The following is a 22,205-nucleotide window of genomic DNA, read 5'->3' as shown; positions in this document are numbered from 1 at the left end:
CGACAAAAGTTAGAATTCGGGAGCGTAGTGAGTATACAAGACTCGGAAACACCAATCTCTCTGAAATAGCCAGTCATGTCAGAGAAGACCATACTATAAACTGGAATAATTCAGAAATAATGGATATGAACCACACTGCAAAAAGAAATATAAAAAGAGCCCTTTCACCATTCTAGCTGACAAGACAAAATGAAAATAGCAAGAAATTAAAAAAAAACCTGAAACCTCTCTTAAAAACATTCAGCCGGTTAGTCGTACGAACAATGCACCAGAATTCTACTAAGACCCAGAATCAAGTAGAGAACACTGTCATGAAGAGAGAATCAAGATTTGTTTGTTTGTTTCGAATTTCTTGCAAAGTTACACGAGGGCTACCTGCGATAGCCGTCCCTAATTTAGCAGTGTAAGACTAGAGGGAAGGCAACTAGTCATCACCACCCACCGCCAACTCTTGGGCTACTCTTTTACCAACGAATAGTGGGATTGACCCTCACATTATCACACTTCTACGGCTGAAAGGGCGAGCATGTTTGGAGTGACGGAAATTCGAATCCGTGTCTACCATGTTACGAGTCGAGTGCCATTTGGCCATGTCGGGCCTAGAATCAAGGTAGTAGCCTAATTGTAAAATCAAAATTAATTGGCATCTATTGTTAAAAAGCATTTATAAATTGATAATTAGAATTTGTTTTTCTTATTCGCTGTTAACCATGACAATGACTATAATTTCTTGGATAAATCTTCTTTTCAGTGAAACGTAAAATAATTATTGCAAATTATCTATTGATAAGATACTATTAAATCCACCAGGATATACTTATAAATAAAACAAAGTACTATCGAACGCACAAATCTTAACGTTGTGACACATGTGAACAAATAAGAAGGAAAAGTGGAAGCAAAAGACATCGTATAATGTGGACAAGACTGGTCTTTCATAGCAGCAGAAACTCTAAATGAGATAAGATAGAAAGACCTCTATTTAAAGTAAAAAATGTACTAATCTACATTTACCTGGTTCTTCTGTGTTCAGCCTCCGAACCTCAAACTGTGGTTATCTATGACAAATGTTTACTACATAACATTAAAAGATGCAGTCTGGTGATGACTGTTAGTAAAGATACACAATTATCTGTGTTTATAAACACATAATTATCATGCTACCCGAAATTAGGTGTAAATAAATACATACAACACGCGCAAGAAATCTGCTAAATACAGTTTAATAGAAGAGGCCTATTGCAGTTGCTATAACGTGGCCTAAATTTTGACAGTCCTTGAAGCTTTTGGTAATATGAACTTTTACAATATCTCTGTATTCACCAAAAAGCTGTTCCATAAAACTGCTACAAGTTTGAAAGCACATGCAAATTTTAGCTTAAGAAATAGCTTTAAAAGGGAGATATGATGCTAAACGAAGTTCCGTGATATACAGAATTCTTTCAGGAAGTGGATTTTAACGCGAAAATGCCAGATTACCGAAAGCCCAAGTATCATCTAATAACGACGTAAATCATTTCAGAATGATGAATGTGGCCAGTGAGCCGTTGATTCTATTAAGAGTTGGAAATAGATAATCTTCGATAAAAATATTCGTGATTTGCTTCATTTAAAATTGCAAAAAGACTGTTTGCACATCTTACAAACGTATTTTGCTGACACTGTACAACATACAAAGAGGAAGAAAAGAGGCTTATACAGAAAACAATCATTTACGTTCTGATCAAATTCAAAACGCTAACCTTAGAACATACTTTATTTCTGATACATTACATAACTTCCCCTATACCTTTTCATGGTTTTACTATTGTGGTTTAACTATTGTCATTTATAAATCCAAAGATGCAAAACTATATCTTTCCTGGAACATGTTAAATACACACTAAAAGGTCTGTAATGCTAGTTTAGAAGTATGTCAATAATATACAATATAAACTCCGGTATGACATGTGACATTAAAGGCCTGCTCTATACGTATCTTCCACGACATTGCACTAGTTGGTTACAGTGTTGTTTATGAGCTAGAACAGTGGTATGTTTTGACCATGTTGCATATGTTTTATGTCTCTTATATTTCAGTCGTCACCCTTCTTTCGTTACTACCTAAACAAAACGTACATGATGCACAATAACAGAACCAGCATGCTGCTAATTATTGACGACGATGACGCAAGAGGTAAATCTTAATATTCGTTCCCGTATCCATAGAAGAGTATGTGAAAATAAGTTTTGTTTTAAATATACATCATGCAATCCGCAGGTAATACCGATATTTTGGGTGCTAATTCTATCGTAAAGAAACGTGACCTCAAGTATGACTGTAGGGGTTGGTTATATTAAAGGATTTGTTACGAAATATGGAACACTTTTTTTTTGTAACTTTTATACGGGTGATAAATGCATAAGGTTGTTGTTTTGAATTAAGCACAAAGCTACACAACAAGCTATCTGTGCTCTGTCTACCACGGGTATCGAAACCCGGTTTTTAGCGTTGTAAGTCCGTAGACATACCGCTGAGCCACTGAAGGGGGGCAAATGCAGAAGGATTACTCTGATTAATATTTAGGTCCACAAACAATAATGGCTGCCATTTGGAAAATTATGACGAGGCAAGAATATAACATGCAAGAAATATAACATATTTGTCATTACATTTGGCCAAGTTTCCTTCTATGTTTGATATTTATTATTGTTATTCATACCTATATTTTAATGATATTTATTTGTAATCATTCACGAAGCAAGTGTGATCTAGAGTTAGTGTGCTGTGGGCATGTTAAAAAAACAAACGACAGTTGATCCCACTACCTTGTAGACAGTAGAAGTTTAATCGGCTGGTGTTATTAGCTGGATGTTCTTCCTCTACATCACATTTAAGTTATAGACAGTTATGGTGGAACCTTGGAGTATTTGACTTCTTTTTTTTGTTTACTCGTGTGTCGCATACGTTTCTATTTAAAGTGAAAATACGAATACCAATGATAATTATTAATACTTTTAAATATCAAAAATATATGTCAAATACTTTTAATTCATATATAAAGTAAGTTAGTATTTAAGATTTTAATGTTAGTCACATCATAAATCAATATCGCTCCTCTGGTGGTAATTTATAAAACAGTTTCTTATTCCCTTTGATGTTACAATAACAAATCAATTAGGATGCCAAATTAAAACAAATATGGTTGTTATAGAGTTACTGATTTTACAAACAAAAAACGAAAATCACTCTTTAGTTAAATTATTCAAATGGTTGAGTACGTCAGAAATTACGTGACAATTACAACCAATATAAAGTTGTATTGGTATGAAATGTATCAGAACCACAATTTGGCCTTGTTTAGCTTTCTTGGTTTTGGAAAAGGTAGTAATAGCCCTTTTTGACTCGAAATATTAATAAACTTAGTTTGTACATTTCCAAGACGCAGATATCACTTACACTTAATGACATTCTAAAACGAAAGAATATGAATCAATTTGAGCCATCAGAATCATCCAGAAAAGTACCTATTAAAATCGTACCCCTAACTGTGGTAAGTAAAGTGTGATGTTTTGTAATAGATGAAAACCCAAAAGCAAGTGGCAAAAATAGTTATGCATTCCAAGTAACGCTGTACAACACAATCAGAAAGGTCTCTGTTAGGTAAGGCAATATAAGTCACGTGTGCACAAGTTGCTTCATAACTTATCCGTTCAACCATCACAAACATAAAGCAGCTTGGTAGTGAAATAATAATTCACGTTATATCATATGAAGACATACTGGCCAAGTTACATGGGACTCTATGCGACTGGACTGTTGAAACGGACACTGGAGAACCGTCGTCCTTGTACATTAGATGGATTATGGAAAATCTAGAAGAAAGGACGTGGCTTAGAAATGACACCTTTATAATATAGCCCTTCGAAACAGAAATTGAGCTCCTGGCTTATTATAAAGATACACAGTAAAAAAAAAAAAAAAGAGTATGACAGGACGTGGTGAGACCCTCAAATTGTTTTAAAGTAACATATACAACCTCTGGAAGCTAGCATAACTGTGTTAAAAAGAAATTAGGGAATGATTCTTTTTTGTGTAATTAATGAAAAGAAGAACCATTTAGTTACTTCTCCTATTTTGACGATATAGAACCTGCAAAGATGTTCTTGACATCTAACCAACTCACTATACAATGTAATCTTGGTTATAAAATTCACAATTATTTCAAAGTCACAAATATTTTTTAAGAAAGTATGTGTTCAAGAAACTACAGCATCAAGGATGTACGATATGCTCTAGAACATTCTATGTCAGTGGTTCCCAAACTTTTTTATGCCCCGCACCCCTAAAAAATTTTATTATGTTCTCGCACCCCTCACAGTAATTATTTATTTAAGAATAAAGGTGAAGGTGGCCAAAACAAATGTTATCTCGCACCCCCTGGAACGCTATCTCGCACCCCCAAGGGGTGCGAGCACCCTTTGTTGGGAACCACTGTTCTATGTAATGAAAACCTTGGGACTGTATTTTGCCAGTCAAACGTTTATAACAACAACATAACTTTTCAAATATTCACTGTTTCATTTTCCTTATAACCATCATGTAATCTCTAAGAAATAATACATATTATAAACTTCTAAATACATTTGTAAAGAACATGTGCGACTCCAATGGATCAGAGATAAATCTGATGGCTGCTCACGCTAAAAATCGAGTTTCGATACCTATGGTGAATATAGCATAAATTGTACTTTATGCATGCATAAAACAAAACAAAGGATTCAAGGAGTGCGTTAAATTAAAAACTGCGTTTAGCATCAGAATTATTTATTTCCAATTTCAAATGTTGCATATTTAGAAAAGCTTTTATTATGATGCTTTACGTGAAGTCATAAATGAAAGTGATGAATCAAATATGCTTTCGAACTAACATTAACTTAACAAGTCAGTCTATTATTCCTGTAAAACAGTCGAATGAGCGTTAGATATGACAACTTAGCCTTATCGTTTCTGTACACTGTCAAATTAACATTTGAGGTGACACTCTATCCTTATTGTTTCTGTAAAACAGTTGAATCAGCATCATTTGTAAACAGTCTTGTGATTCCCGTATACTGTCGAATTAAGAACAGTTCTAACAAGTTAGCTTCATTTTTCCTGTACACTGTCGAACTTACATTAGGCCTAACAAATTAGCCTTATTGTTTTTGTATTTTTAGTGTAGTTATATTTGTCTTGAGGTATTGAAGTTGTTGTTTGTAATTAAACACAAAGCTACACAATGGGCTATCTGTGCTCTGCCCACCACGGGCATCGAAACATGGATTCTACCGTTATAAGTCCGCAAACATACTGCTGTGCCACTGGGGTCATTCAGGTACAAACTTTATAACTTTATATGTTTAACTGAAAAATTATTTCCACGTATCTTAAAATTTTCTATTGGAATTAATTTTGTTTTTCGAGGAAAAAAAATAGCCTGAAGAGAGATTAATAATATTTTTGTGCTTTTCTTCAGAAGTAAGTCCAAACACAGTCACAAACACCATTGTTTTATAAGATGCTTTTATTTCTTACATATTACAATTCAGCAAACAAATTTTTGGACAACATTTTTTTTTTTTTTCCTTTCTACATCTAAGCACCCTAAGCTTATCGCATTGCCACGTGGTAATGGACGGGTTTTTATCATTGGTTTGAAAGCACTACACGTCACACGTTTCGTAGACTAATTTCAGCATCAGCGGAACAATGTGCAAATCCTTAACATCACAATGATGTCACACATTCTTTGTTTATTGTACAAAGATATAAGTACTGATGCACATTAATCGTCTTGGTTTTGCAAACTCTTAGTGATGAATGTGTGATTCTATTTACAATAATACATACAGGAAAATTCAACAAATCATTTTAAACAATGAAGGAAATCACCTTATGATTCTGAATCTATTGTACAATTTGTACGACTTATATATATATCCATTAGCTAGAAAAAATTACCAGTTAAGAGATCCGTTATTAGTTGATATTTCGTTATCATCAACACACGAGGCTCTCAGCTCAATTTTTCTATTCTACCAAAATACAGATTTGTTGTGTATGTTAATTAATCGTTTATCTTGGTAATATACATATTAAATATTACGAAAACATTAGTTTTAAAACCAACTCCACATCAAAAAAATCACTCTACATAGTGTTTTGTAAAAATAGTTAACAATAAATCAATTGCAATTACATATAACATCTGCCGTGAAGTGACCACACCAAACAAAAAAACACACCCTTTTTACTACATTAAGGTGGATTACCTAAGCGGGAGAATATGTGTGTGTGTGTGTTATAAGCAGTAAGCTTCAATACAAAGCGTAAATTTTAAAGTTAAAAAAAGACATGAAATGTCACTTGGCGTTTTCTAAAAAGGAGTCATTGCATCGGATCCATAACCAATTATATGCAGTTCTCAAGGAGCGTCTGAGCTAACAAAAATAAGTAATACTTACATACCTGCATCATTAATACGTGTATTTTTCTTTACTTACATAATATGCAAAACAGATATCACCAATCACCACAGTAGTGATTCTAGTACACTAAACACACTCCAATTCCCGCCACTTGAATTGTCTAGAATAATCAGTATGGTATCAACTGTTAAGCCTAAGTGAAACCGAGGTGTGAAATGTTGCCAACTTGGAATGTAGTTACGATTAACTTTGTGGTACAAATCAAAATTGGAAAATGTTAACTAGAGAAAACATTTGTATAAGAAGAGTACCTTTAGTTAAACCGACTGTTTCTATGGAGATGAATTTCTGTACATAAACGCCAAAAATATATACTCCTAAGCTGACTGTGGTGAGTACATTACGTATACTGTCAGCAGAAAAGACCGCAAGACATGAAAAAATAATGAGAAAAAAGTGTTTTAAAGTTCGTAAAACAAATGCTATAAAATCCTTTATTATTAGTTGCAACTTCTATCTCTTTAATAATTGACTTGCATTTTCAAACGGTGTATAGAACCGCTTCAGAAACGTTTCTTCTAACAGTATTTCTGTTAAAGTAGTTCACAGAGTACGTTAGTAATTTAGAATCTTTTATGTTATAACCCCTCAACAGTTTAAACTGCCCGACGAAGGGCTTTTGTCCAAAACGTTGCAAATAATGATAAAGTTTTTGTTATAGACACCTTTTACCAATTTTTGAACACTATTTTTTCATTACATGTACTTTCATTGAAAAAAGAACATGAGCAAAAACGTTTTTTTTTGTACAAAGGTAAACTCAGGAATCAAAACGTAAACACATGGGTAATGCTGTAAGATAGTAACCTTCATATGAAACAAAGAATATTGAAGTCCTACTTAGTTTTGTTGGGCACAGAACTTACTCTTTAAGTTTAATGAGTTTATAATAGGTTTTTGTAGAAGAATAATTCCTGATGACAGGATGTCATGGAAGTAAATGTCTTTTCATTTTCAGATGTTTAGTAATATGGGTTACAACACTGATGTACATGTATATGTCGGTTTACAGCTCTATAGATGTCAACATGAAATGTGTATGTATTTGTTTCATTCACAGTAATGATGAGGTATATATATATTACTTAAACTGCAAAACTATGTTAACCTTAGTCTATTCAGGTTCTTTGTATTTACTCATATTCATATATAACATTCATTTACTAACATAATCCTTTTACTTCATATAAATCTCAGTTGGAACAATCAGAGTTCTTTTACACATAACAATAACATATCAGAAATGAAAGGAAGAAGGGGACATTTTTGGAATTTATTTTTTAATCCTGAGTTCAGAACATTCTAACTGATACTTTTAATTACCTACACAAGCTGTTCAAGTCTAGTGTTCTCAATCTTAATTACTGGAATGTAAGTTTCTGAAGTTGCTACATTTTACTGTTTACTACAGTCTCTACATCAGCTTTTGGAATGTGAATTACATCCAGACTGCAAGATTTTACTGTATATTACAGTCTCCACTTCAGCTTTTGGAATGTAAATTTTGATCAAACTGCTAACTTTCACTAATTATTATAGTCCTATATCAGCTTTTGGAATGTACATGATTTTCAAGTTGCAAAATTTCAGTATTCATTGCACTCCATACATGAGCTTCTGGAATGTACATTTTGTTCATGCTGCTAGCTTTCACTGCTTATTACAATTTTTATACTAGTTAATGGAATGTATGTTTTGTTCATGCTGCTAACTTTCACTGTTTATTACAATTTTCATACTAGTTAATGGAATGTACATTTTGTTTATCCTGCTGGCTTTTTTCTGTTCATTATAGTTCCCATATTAGCTTTGGAAATGTAAATTTTATTTAATGTACTAGCTTTTGGATTGTTAATGTTGTTCAAACTAGCTTTCTCTGTAGGAAATTTTCTTCACTTCTTGCCCCCATTGCTAGTGAAATTTCCCACTATAGGTTCATCTTAATGGAATGTTCAAGTTGTTAAAACTCCAAACTTGGAGGTATAATCCTTATTTTGGCTACTGGAATGTAAGTTTAAACAAGAATAACTTGAAGTGTTTACTACAGTTATTCACATCTCTACTTGTATACAAGATTTCTTAGAACCCAGCATGTAAATAATCAAATACCAAGCAAACAGTTAATTTTACATTCCAGTTGACAAGAGAAACAAAGACACAAGGGAAATATTTAAAGTGATTTCTAGACAGATTATTGCACAAAAATATAATGATATGGTTTTTCTCAAATAACATTTCTTGTATCTCAGTGTACTGTAACAAGTTTAAATTAAAATTCAGTAATATGTGATTTTTTTCAAATAATTGGATTGTAAAGATAGTTCAAATCTCAAAATTTGAAAAGATATATATGTAAATAAAATTTAAAACGTATGAATAAAAATACACAATATACTAATTATCTTTAAATCCTAAAAGCAACAAAATACTTCTGTGTAAACTATTCAGTTACACTTACAGAAAAATAGAAATACATTTTTCCACAAAACACTTTGTAATACTGTTTAAGTATACAGAAACTCTTACGTGAGGACTAATTAAAAATAAAGAGATCAAAAATTGTTTGCAATATTATAATTACATAAGTAAGCAGAATGAGAGCTAAGACAAATTATGTGGCTATCATGTTAAGATTATTAAGCCCGACTTTTACAAAAATCTACAAGTGGTTTTACCAACAGGATAAAAAAAGTTCATAATGTATTATCACCTTTTATATACTACAATAAACTTGGCTAGCCAATTTAATGACATTAGTGAGGATGGACTCTAATGGACGGTATCAAGTTTAAGGTGATTATTTTTAACAACTCATTTGTTTAGTAGACCATTACATCACAAAATAAGATAACAGTATCAAATACATTATTTCTGTAAGACTATCATTATGTTTAGAAATATTACAACATCCAACAACTGAGCAAGATTTTCGTAACCATAAACACAAATCAGATACGAGTACAAACTGTGGATGTTCTACAATTACAAAAAGCAAAGGTCTTTAAAGAAAGAAAAAGTTGCTTTATTCATTTTCACTTATTATATTATGTTGGTGCTTTAAGAGAAACAACAGTGTTAAAGATGGAATAAAAATCTATCCATACTCCCAAATAAGTTCTTTTAACAAAATAAAAATGTTTTCTACAGATACTAAAAAAATTCTTATCCATTCATCTGCATATATATATTTAGGAGACTCGTTTAAGTAATCATTTGGGTTATCAAAAATAGCTTGTTCAAGACTAACCCATTTCAAACTTTACTAGAATGCCAAATCCTAGTGCTTCCTGGCATTAATTAACTATGAGTATCAAATCATCCAAATAATAAACTAATAACTTCATTGGCATGACATTATTGTTCCTGTATTGTTTTGTTTGTTTAGTTATTGGTATCACATGTATAATAAGAATGTTACTGCAACATGAAATCTCTGAATATGGATTTATATAACACACCACAAAGTTCTGGACTATTGTGAAATCTTCACTAAATTTTCACTTATACTATTAACAATAAAAACAGACCAACATTATGAAATGTAATAAATGGACAACTGTAAAAATTCTTTCTTAAGTTGAGCATCAGTGAACCTGGTTAAGTAGAACGTGAAGATTTCCTTCATAAACTATAGTCCAAAACTATACACAACCAAGTGATTATAAAATCTCAATGTGATAGAAAAATGTTGAATCTATGCAGTATGACAAGCATCAAGGCTACAAGTGTCCTTCCTGCATTAACTAAACAAAACAAGTTTATTTCATTACTGTTTTTAAGTTGAATCTTAAAAATAACTCATCTAACATTCTTAAAAATATACATATATGTGAAACACAAAAAGCAATGCAATTTTAAACTATGAAACACAATACAACACTATAAAATTTACAAAAAAATATTTTAGACTTTATATGTGGCCATCATTAATCTCTGCTATAACAAAAATCCACAACATAAAAAGAATGCTATCTGCAGATAGTTTAGTATCTGTAACTCTAAAATGCCTTTTTCCATTTACATACCACAGAAAATAATTTCTTAAATGGATTCAGTTCTTCTTGCATTAAAGGTAACACTTTGTAACTATACTCTCATGAATGTTACAGGAATATATTAAAAATTCTGTTAAACTGTTGATCATTAACAGTAATTACAATAGCATGCCTTTAATAATTACCAACATTGCATATTCTTACAGTTCAAATGATACACCAATGTGAGTACTAAACAGTATTTTACTTTAAAAAAGATAATCTGAGTTCTATAAAACTCATGGATTTGATTAGAGAAAGGCTGTTTTACATTTATGTTTTCCAAATCCAGCATCACAGTAATAATTTTAGCAATTACTTTTCCTGAAAGAATATTCACAAGTCATGTTGTATTGTACAATGTTCTGTTTTTGAAACTAATTCATTGTTGTTTGTCTACAGATAGAACTGTATCTAAGCAATACTTTGGGTGACATTGTAAAATCACTGTTAATTTAAATGTAGCACCCTTTCTGCCTCACTAATTATCAGAACTGGGTATATCTTGTAAGTTTTCCATCTTTATAACCATAACCCAAATTGCATACTGAAGTTCAGTGTTTCATATTTTTCTTAAACTACTGCTAAGAACTTTCTATACAGCTTGGTAGAAATTATACCATACCTACATGATGTCTTGCTTTTTAAGTAATTACCAGCAGTTACTAAAACGTGATATGTGAGAGGAAATCAGCCTAAAGTTTGCTCACCCTACAGATGTGACTTATAGGCTTTTAATATTAAACCTCTTCAACTTACAAAATCTCATGATTTTACTGTTTGACCTCTCATCTACACTTGACAAAAAAAAAAAAAAAAAATCAAAGGTCACTAAACACTTCTTCATGGTGCTTTTCTACTACACTATCATATACTTGAAACCAAACAGTTAAAATTAGAGAAACTGTGAAAAAAAAAAGATACTGTCTTAAGATATCTTTTATTGTCATTTCTTGTTCAGTGATGGAATTTTAAGTAAATAACACTGGTTGTTTGAGTAGATGTTTAAATTGATCAAGCTGCTCTAGGATATATATTTTATTCACAAAAACTAACCCTTAATTTACTTAAAAACAAAATTTCCAACCTTAGCAATACCATCTAACCGATTTCTTTAAGTTTAATTATGTATTTTAACTACTGGAATAAGTACTTTACATAGACTACAACATAAACTATGTTTTTACAGAATAGATGTCTGTTGAACCATGCGATAACATACATCATAAAGTATTACTACATTTCCTACTAAACTTTAGCTCAGGGCAAAATATTTCTGTAAAATTTATATTGCAGTTATGGAAAAAGACAACCTACTGACTGTTCAGGTTACAAGATGATAGGTAACCTGCAATGATATCTTTGAAGTGTTTGGTTGACGATAATCTTCATTGATACAGTTTAAATAAAATATAAAGGGTCTATTAGGGTGCTACTTCATTTGTTGAATGTTTTTTATATTTTTCATCAGTACATACCATATTGCAGTTTGATCAGCTAACCATACTGACGAGTTTCTGGGACATGGTACATTGTGGTGCAGGAACCATGAACGTTACTCTTTGACGAAAACTTGTATAACGTTTATATCACTAAAATATGGATAACTTATGATGGTCCTCAAAAGAAAAACACTCCTCCATGGATGTTATGAATGGTAGTGTCCCCAAAGATTAAACTTTTAAAAGTGAATTGGTGGACTTTATCATATCTGAACTGTATAAAATTGAATTAAGTCCATATGAATATGCACTCAGATCAATAATCTATGAATATGGTCAAAATTAGAGCTTTCAATGCACACCATGAGGATCTGAATCCTACCATCAAGTAGGTGTGTGATAAAATTGTAAAGGCACAATAGCACATGAGGTATTGTAGACCACCAGATTTGGAAAAAAATAGACCCTCTTGTAGGAATGAGGAGGAATTATCACTGAGTGTATTTAGCTATTTTTGTAGAAATACCAAGCTGTCAGCAAACAAATTCTTTTCTTCCTGTTTATCTTCAATGTTGGAAAATTTGGCCATGAAGGAGTGAGATATGATGGCAGATGAAAAAATATAATATCAGAAAATATCAAACAAACACATATAGGATGATCAACTTGCTACTTAACATTATATTGCAGTATGACATCTCCATAGAGTCAATCTATTTTCCATTTCATGCAGAAACAGATTTCAGCAAAGTCCATAGCCAGAATTTTCATAAGTTTGATTATATATTCACAAGGTTCAACAGTATTTTCAGCTTTTTTGTTTAATTGCACTAGTTTCTATCCTCAAACACCACTGTTGTTTCACTTGTTGCAATCTCTGTGAAACATAAGCTTATACTCCACAAACTGGTGACCAGCTTCATGCACAGGAATAGAACAGGCCTGGTATCATAATAAAGTTAGTGAGATAATTAATATGTAGAAAAGAAAACAAGGAAATAGTATTTATTATATAGAATTATACAGCCAAGTTTTTGATGTTGTGAATTTTGACATTTAATATGATTACTTAAGAACAATAGAAATATACAAAAAAAAAAACCCAAAAAATGCTAAACAACTAGGAATTGACAAAGGTCAGGATTTTCTCTAAAATAAAAATTTTACACTGAATTAATTAGAAAAAAATATTAAATTAGTTTAAAAAGTGTTGCTCACCCTGTCAACTCCTTTCACAAATATTCGAAATCTGTATGAGCTTCTAAGATGAAGTCCAACAGGAAGATGCCATGAAGGATTTTCCTGTAGAAAAGAGGAACACTGAAACATTTTATAAATGAACCTTCATCATGTCATCTTTTCTACAAATTCCTAGCTTACGTGTATTAAGATCTTAATGATACAAAGCATATCTGCTAGCCAGTTTAACTTCTTCACACACATATAAAATATATCAATCACCAACTAACCAGAGTATCATGTAATCTGTTAAGTGACTGATTTCGTCCATCTTCAGTCCTCTGACCACTGAGAGGACAGTCAAATGGCTTTTCCTCTGTATCACATAATTTCATCTGAAGTGCCTGTGTCAAACTGAAACCAAATCCAATATTACTTTCTTATATTAAATAGTTAAGATATTTCTCATATACTATTAAGCTATATTAATTTAAAATATATATAGGTTTTTAATATTGTTTTATATTTTCTGTGAAAATGGATAAAATGAGGTCACAAAATAACTATAATTAAAATTAACGATTTTTTAGAGATGTGCAAAGCAAGTACCATGTAAGATTGTTTTCATTACTAAAGACAAGACACAAATTAATACAGAACATAGAAAAGATTTTCTTATAAAGGTCAGCATCCAAAGCTTTCAAACAATGATATTTATCTTGAAGATGTTTAAAACAGATAAAAATCATATCTTTGCACATTTCAATCATTGTTTTTTTTTTTCTTCTTAGTATCATTACTCAACATTTTGAAATATTTTTCAGACAGGAGACAAGTTTCATCTATTAGAACAAAAGCTTTAGCTGACAGGGTATGACATTTTAGTAGTAACCACATGATATTACATTTCAGTAGAGCTGATAATAATTAAAGATTAAAGTAAAAATAAAAGTTGTATATATCACCCTGCCCAGCTCTTGTTACGATGTTATCCACACATATACTAGAACTTACAAGTTTAATTTTTAATTTAAAAAAAAAATATATTTAGCAGGATACCACATAATTTCAGAGGAAGTTCTTTAAAAGCTGTTACTATTAACTCATTGAAACTTATTCTATATGTGCAATAAATGTAAAACATAAAAATTGAAATTTTAAAATGTTTAGAAACTTAACTGATGTTTATTTAAAAAAAAACAAATGTTCAAAATTATTTGCTAACCAAGACAAAAGGACTAGTTAAATTACACATAATAAATTAAGTATTTTTGTAAGTTTAATTAGGTCATATCCGTACAAGTAGGTTTTCAATGCGAGAGGGGTTTGTTTTTTTTTACTTAAGTTACAGTCCTGAATAACAAAAACATCTGTTATGATTCTAGTGCATCTCTTCCCTTGATTTGAAAAGTTTTGAGACTACTAGGGCTAAAGATAGATTAAGTTTGGTCTAAGTAATTTTGCCTTTTTTTACTCAATATTGTAAGCATAATGGTTAACCATTTTTGCAAAACTGTTAAACTACACAAGTCTAGTTAATATTCACAAAAAACACTAGTGAACCTACTTGAACTGGAGAGTTATATAGTCCAGAGCCATGTATTTAGAGATGGGAATATTATAATAAAACCATGGGCCTTGAGCACATTCGTTTATGCAGTATTCCTTCCCAATAATGGTGTTCAGTTCCAAAAGCTTGATGGAATCAACTGGATGTTGTAGCTCTGGTGCATTTGCTACAAGTTATCAAGTGAAAAAAATAAAAAAAAATCACTGAATGTTTTGTGGACTGTCTGGATGTGTTTTGATTCAAGAAACAAAATATATAAACTAAAATCACTGATTCTCACCCAATAGTCCACAAAATGCCCAGTTATGGGCCACCATAAACTGGGACAAATATTATTGCCTAAACTAATGAGTTACAAATTACATATGTGGACCTTTAATGCTCCATCAAATAACAAAGTGGGTTTTAATGTGTAAGAGACTAAGAAACTCTACACTAGATTCTACTTCTCACTGTACATTTACTCTTTTCTTATAATGGATCCTTTTGGTGTCATACTGTAAAATTTGTATGAATTTTTGTTTCATTTTAGCAGATCTCAAAGTAATGAGAATATATGTCAATATGACAACATTATAAGACAGGACAATGCTGTTAATATTTCTTGTAAATACAAAGGTTAAGACAAAGTTTCATCTCCTTTGATAAATAAAGTATATACTGCTTGTTATTTTATTCAAATCTCAAATTTATTAAAAATTATAAATATAATGAATAATGTTTAAGAGGACATCATCAATATCTCCATACTCTCAAAAAAATAACCAAGTCTATTAAAAACTACACAATTATTTATTTTTTTCAGTTCTTGTTACAATGTTATCCACACATATACTAGAATTTAAAAGTTTAATTTTTAATTTCAAAATTTTATAATATACTTGGCAGAATGCCACAGAGGACATCATCAATATCTCCATACTCTCATAAAAATTAAAAATTATTTTCAAAAAAATATACAATTATTTATTTTTCAGTTCTTGTTACAATGTTATCCACACATATACTAGAACTCAAAAGTTTAATTTTTAATTTCAAAATTTTACAATATACTTGGCAGAATATCTAAGAGGACATCATCAATATCTCCATACTCTAAAAAAAAATGAAAAATTATTTAAAAAAATACACAATTATTTATTTTTTTCAGCATTCTTGCTGTTTCTATGACTGGGTATGTTTTTTTCTCCAACAATCATGATAGTGAGACAAATAAGTACCTTTTCGAGAGAAAGATTTTATGTTGCTACCTCCAGATTCAACATCTCTTTGTTGTCTCAAAAGACTGGCAACATCCAAAGATTCTTGTTGTTTGGCATTTTGCTTCCATATCAATGGACTAATTGTTGGTAATTTTTTGTTGAGACTGGAGTTTTCTTCAGGATAGCTCTCATTTGTTAAAGTCTTGCCATAAGCTACAGAGGTACTGCTATTACTTGTTTGATCAGCTGGGCCACTAGACAACTCATTGTTCACTACACCATCTTGTGGAAATCCAGAAGAACTCATGCTGTGTTGTTTTGAGGATTGGTAATAAGAGTTGGATGCCCTTTCTTCATTCATCTGGCTCTGAAGAGGAATAGCAGTACCAAGGGTAGTGATATTCAAACCAGGACCTTCTGAAGATGCTACCATACTCAGATCTTATAAAGTAAATGACAGAATCAGATGTATAAGTTTATTTCAACGCACATGCAATTAAACAACTGGAACAGAAATACTATTTCAAATGTTATAAGAGACCCAAAAATGATCAATAATTTCAAATTTGAAATCCTGATATTTTTGTATTAAGTAGGTATGGTACATTTTGTGAACACTGATATTCTACATTTGAAACTTGATGATTTTATATTAAACTATTGGAAATATATTACTACTTTATAAATTTTTGTTTCTTCTCAATTTGAATACACTACTTCCATTGTCCAAATGCATGTGATATAAAACACACAAACACTCTTTTCTTACATTAGCTTTTTTTTTTAAATATGTGTATTTCCAAATATGGTTAATGAAACATTTTTATTATTTTCCTTATGTAATTATTTACTTTTTTTGGCAAATAAATTAATGCATGAAGGAAGAAACTAACAGACTTTTAAAGTCTCATAATTCTTGCAACACAATATCATAAAAATCCTTTTTTTTTCTGTACTTACTCAGAGATCGAGCTTCACCATTTCTGCTGTGACTTTTGGTATGGTTTAAATCTTTGTCCCTAGTTCTTATTCTCATGAAGGTTTCTTCTGTTTCAGACCCAGAAGCACAACAAAATACAGGACAGGGAACATCTGAAGCATTAAGCTTTGAGCATTCAAGTGGTATCCCAATAGGCTCACGACTGGTATGCTGTGAAGCTGTGAGTAAAAAGGTGTTTTTATTTAGAAAATTTTCAAGCTTTAGCTGTGGTAATTTCAGGAAAATTTTATTTTAATACCATAATAATAATAAAAAAAAACAGAAGTTTTTTTCACAAAATTACATTTGAGTTGTGTGCATACTAGATTAGGAATTTTATTAGTAGATATGATATAGTGCTTAAACCTTTTACAGGATAGCTATTATTAAACCACCTGAAAATTTAACGTGCATTGAAGTTAATTAACTAAATCTTTGGTTATTCACTGATAAATTAATTCACAATAAAATGGATAATGATACTTAAGATGAACAACATTACTTATAACAGAATGGGACGCAGAAAAACATTTTGAATTCCACCATCATCATATAAAGCAAAATCAAAGAATTTCATCGTTCCTAGATAAATAACTACACTATATTGCTACAATAATGATAATTTAATCAAAACTAAAACACAGACAAAGCAAAAGAGTACTAAAGAAAAAGACTGTACATATTACAAAATTTTAAAAGAAGAGTGCATGTTATGTTATTCAATGTTGTTTGATGTGGAGGAATTTGTTAATCAGCAATTCCAGATCAGTGTGGGCCTAGGAATAAATAATGAGGTTTGATAAGTTAAATTAATATCCTTCTTCTTGACTATGTTAGTATAAGAAGGTGCAACAGGGGTTACTCAACTTGTTTTGTGTTTTTCATGGGAATTCCCATATGTTCATTGGCTCTAACTAAAAGATGGCTTTTGGTTTTTGCCATTATAGGAACACTATAGTATACAGTCTGTTCGCATGTAAAGATATACAGGCCACGAACAGAGAGATATCAGGTGAAGATCTTTAGTATAGAAAAAATCCTCTATGCATGATGTGAGTTTGGAATCTAATCTGAAATTAATTTGGGAGCAGTAACAGTAAATTATATATTTAATTAAAGTTCCTCAATGTTCATCTGTGTTCCCTTCTGTTGTAAATAAACAATTAATTGTCGTCTTTTTAAATTATTGTTATCCTTTTTATTGTGACACTTCATTTTCCTCCAAATGTATTGATTACTAAATTAATTTAATTTTCACATCATATTTAGGTTGTTACATTTTCTTTATTCACATAACATACGAGTTATAAAAACAAAATAAAGTATAACAAACAACAGTGACTTTATTTATACTCCACCTTTAGTAATAATGTGAATGGAACAAACATCAGGTATAATATTTCATGTTTTACATGGCACATCTGTTCTTCCTCAGGGACATAAAATGTGTAGAATTTTAAATCTTTAAAGCTCTTAGTTTTATTTATATGTTTTCATTTTAATCACAAACTAAAACTGTGTGAAAAATTATACCTAGTGTACAGCTTAGGTAGTTTTGTTTGTATGTGTCTAATAAAATATTTTAATACTTACCTTGAATTGAAGTACTTTTCCTCTTGGGTTCTTGAGATATTGGTGATTTTTCTGAAGTTGGTTCAATACTGATGGTGTAGGGCATTTTAGAAAAGAAGGTCTGTGTTTTTAACAGTGTGCCATGTGTGTAACTAAAACAATAAACACATTTAGCTTCTTTATGTCACAAAAATTTTAACAGTGTGCCATGTGTGTAACTAAAACAATAAACACATTTAGCTTCTTTATATCACAAAAATTTTAACAGTGTGCCATATGTGTAACTAAAACAATAAACACATTTAGCTTCTTTATATCACAAAATTTTAACAGTGTGCCATATGTGTAACTAAAACAATAAACACATTTAGCTTCTTTATATCACAAAATTTTAACAGTGTGCCATGTGTGTAACTAAAACAATAAACACATTTAGCTTCTTTATATCACAAAAATTTTAACAGTGTGCCATATGTGTAACTAAAACAATAAACACATTTAGCTTCTTTATATCACAAAAATTTTAACAGTGTGCCATGTGTGTAACTAAAACAATAAACACATTTAGCTTCTTTATATCACAAAAATTTTAACAATGTGCCATGTGTGTAACTAAAACAATAAACACATTTAGCTTCTTTATATCACAAAAATTTTAACAGAGTCATAGTTTGGGATACTATTCTAAATACTCTATGTGCAGTAATAGAACATTGTGGAAATAATCAAAATTAAATTAAACAATTCAGATTACTATTCTGTATGCTTACAATGAAACTAAATACAGATTAAAACTTAACTAATTAGAAACAGGTTACATCACATAACAACTTCTTCACAAGTACTTAAGACTAGTAATGGGATATAACAAGGCACTTGACGTTCTACAGTAATATATTAATACCACTTTAGTAATGGGAAATAACAAGGCGTTTGATGTTAGATAGAATCATATATTAGCATGGTGCTGAGTGATAAATGACTGGTGTTCAGGACTATACTTTACACTTATTGTTAAAGCTCCTTAAGACCCACTAGGATATAATAGTTGACAATAACCAACCCCTACAAGTTATTGCTTTACTAATCTAAGTGGATGAAGTCAATATACTTTGCCAGATTAAAGTATTCTAATTAAGTGGTTTCCAACCATAAGACCATAAACCAGTGCTGATCTAAAAAGTCATCCAATGACAAATAAAAATGCTTGTACTTGATCTCAAAATTTCTTACAAAAGCTAATTTAGAAAGTAAAACTATAGGTTTATGATTTAAATGTCAAAAGTTAGCAAAATATTGTAAAACCAATAGATGTGAAACTGTTATAAAAAAACAAGTTAAAATGAGATGGTCTTTTTCCTACACCCTTCTTAATATACTCATTGCAACTTGTGTACTATTTTTTTACACCTCTCACGTTCAGATGCAAAAGACAAATTAAGAGAATGTGTCGATAAAACACATCCATAGTTGACTTGTTACAGGAATATTTATTTCTAACAGTTCTTAAGATTTTTGTGGATTAATAAAATGTTGGGAATCTGTGTTCTACTTCTTAATCTGGTGTTAAACTTACGCTGATATTTCCACTTCTGTTTCTGAAGAGGTGTATCTCTTATGCCAGTCAAGGATATACAAGGTTCCCATGGCAACAAGACTGTGAATATGTTAAGATTTTACGTTTTATCAATCAAAAAAATTTCTAAAAGGCATCTGCACTAATAAATTTTGAAATTTAATTTTAGTCTAATGAAAACTTTTGCAGTTATCAAACATCATTCCATAATGATGAAAGAAATACAATTCCAAATTAAAAACAAATTCTTAAACAGAATAAAATAAGACAGAAGAAAGTATTAATTCTTAACAAATATAGTGATTTAACTACAAAAATTAAACAAAACATTACAATGGTGTCTATATATAAATATACTTTGGCTTAACTTGATGTATGTAATAAAACATTAACTCACCAGAAAGCCATGATTAGCACTAAAGTGATAACAGTGCCTTGGACAAACTGGCTGGTACACAGTCTTTTATCCTCCTCTTTGTGTCTTTGGCATCGAGGTCTAATAGATTTTCTTGAATTCCTTATGCTACTGCATCGACTAGTTAATACAATATGAAGTTACTAGTTGGTAGTTAAATTTATTAAGATCTTCATTTTAAATTATTTAATGACTATTTGTACTTATCTTTGTAATATTTCATCTGTAAATTTTTGAGCAAAAATACATAACAAGACACTGTATTTTGTTTTCACTACATAAACAAAATGTTCAATAGCTTTATGCAGTTTTTTTGCAATGAAATGATTAATGCACCACCTTCAAATATTGTTACCAGTATATCACAAGGATGCCCATAAATTATTTGTATTGTAAGTATAAATAAGCCACTATTTACAAAAGCACATTCTCGAAAGAGATCTAATTTAACAAATGAAAATAAATATTGCAGTAATCAGGTGGAGATTTATGAATTTTATAATATTAACTATAAAGTAAAAGTATCAACATGCAAAGTAGTGTTTTCCAAACAGTGTGTTAAACTGCTTTGGTTTTTGTAAGAACTTCACCAAACAAAGAATAATTAATAACATAAGAAGAAAAGTATACATAAAAAAACTGCATGTGGCAGCAGGGGTGTATTACAAATCAGGGTAAGTGGGTCAGGGTGTCACTAGTGAATGAAGTTTTGGAATCACTTATCTAAAGTTTTAGTTCAAGTTCCCTACCTGGTAATGGTACCACTTCCACTTGAGGAAGACTTCAGACTGTCCAGTCGTTTCAGTTTGCTTAACTTATGGTTTATACGTTCCAACTCGTCTATCCGAGTTTCTAATTTGTCTGTAACCTTACACAACTCCTTGACAGCTCCAACATTTTCCATAAAGATACGTTCCTATATAAGAATAAAAGATATTAAACATTCATTTACATGATATTTCTGTAGTTTCACTACTTTACGGAGCTACCTTAAGAACTGTATATGAAAGAATAAAATGAAATAATTACTAACAGTAACATCAAAAATATCATTCATACACACTGGTAAGTTTAGTGACTGATTTTTGCTGAGAATAAAGAATAATATTCTCTGTCATTTGTTTGCATTCAATTTCTGATTTGTTATAATAAAACACCAACCCTAAGAAATAAACTTTCTTAAAATTTATGAACACAATTTAGAACTTATTTCATGAATAAATCATGTGTACTGATAAAAATTGTATACAAACCTTATTAACAACCAAGAAGTTCTCGATCCTTTGACCGCTAGGAAGTACAATATCTCCTGCTTCCCTTACAGCATCAGGAAGGATGGTCCGTACCTCCTGGGCTACAACACCCATGTCTGACAGTTGATCTTCTGACATTCCAACTTGTTGAGCAAATTCAGGGAGGTATTGATACTTCACAATTCTCATGTTAGCTACGTTCTTCAGCTGTTCCCTGGTATCAACCTATTAAAAAACAAATCCAAGTAACCATAAATCTAATGATCACATAACACAATAAAATGTTTTACAAGCTTTTCTGTTATCTTTTTAATTGTCTGGATGTATTATTATTTCAAAAAAGGTTACTTATATTTTTTCATTTATTTTTCATGTAAATAATTAACTTAGTTAGAATTTCTTAAGGAAAAAAAGTGTTTGTAATTATTAGTATGTGTCAATCAGGTTAGTTTGAAATGGTAGGTTTCAATGTT

The 22,205-nt window shown here is 30.8% G+C and overlaps 2 protein-coding genes and 1 long non-coding RNA gene across 4 annotated transcripts in view; 1 reads left to right on the top strand and 2 right to left on the bottom strand.

Moving 5' to 3' along the window:
* The window catches only part of LOC143226331 (uncharacterized), a 64,832-nt gene extending 58,233 nt beyond the window's left edge, over positions 1 to 6,599 (bottom strand). The window contains exon 1 of the mRNA XM_076457151.1: positions 6,526 to 6,599. The gene's annotated coding sequence lies outside the window, so the exon portion shown is untranslated. The remainder of the gene's footprint in view (positions 1 to 6,525) is intronic.
* A 100-nt stretch (positions 6,600 to 6,699) lies between these two features.
* LOC143226333 (uncharacterized) lies at positions 6,700 to 22,027 on the top strand. Its single transcript, XR_013014549.1, has 3 exons — positions 6,700 to 6,841; positions 16,994 to 17,097; positions 21,804 to 22,027. It is a non-coding gene; the product is annotated as an uncharacterized LOC143226333 (long non-coding RNA).
* The window catches only part of LOC143226329 (myelin regulatory factor-like), a 96,260-nt gene continuing 85,522 nt past the window's right edge, over positions 11,468 to 22,205 (bottom strand). For both annotated transcript variants that reach the window (XM_076457147.1, XM_076457148.1), the window contains 11 exons: positions 21,733 to 21,957; positions 21,229 to 21,395; positions 20,462 to 20,599; positions 20,065 to 20,145; positions 18,510 to 18,640; positions 16,898 to 17,095; positions 15,956 to 16,378; positions 14,733 to 14,901; positions 13,456 to 13,579; positions 13,205 to 13,288; positions 11,468 to 12,928 (listed from right to left, as the gene is read on the bottom strand). In XM_076457147.1, coding sequence (XP_076313262.1) covers positions 12,848 to 12,928; positions 13,205 to 13,288; positions 13,456 to 13,579; positions 14,733 to 14,901; positions 15,956 to 16,378; positions 16,898 to 17,095; positions 18,510 to 18,640; positions 20,065 to 20,145; positions 20,462 to 20,599; positions 21,229 to 21,395; positions 21,733 to 21,957 — 1,821 coding nt within the window. In that variant the 3' untranslated portion in view covers positions 11,468 to 12,847. The remainder of the gene's footprint in view (positions 12,929 to 13,204; positions 13,289 to 13,455; positions 13,580 to 14,732; positions 14,902 to 15,955; positions 16,379 to 16,897; positions 17,096 to 18,509; positions 18,641 to 20,064; positions 20,146 to 20,461; positions 20,600 to 21,228; positions 21,396 to 21,732; positions 21,958 to 22,205) is intronic.

The sequence above is a fragment of the Tachypleus tridentatus genome, chromosome 9 (assembly GCF_004210375.1).
Source record: "Tachypleus tridentatus isolate NWPU-2018 chromosome 9, ASM421037v1, whole genome shotgun sequence".
Taxonomy (NCBI): Eukaryota; Metazoa; Arthropoda; class Merostomata; order Xiphosura; family Limulidae; genus Tachypleus; species Tachypleus tridentatus.
The sequence above is the reverse complement of the archived record's forward strand: the minus strand, read 5'-3'. Positions and strand labels throughout refer to the sequence as shown.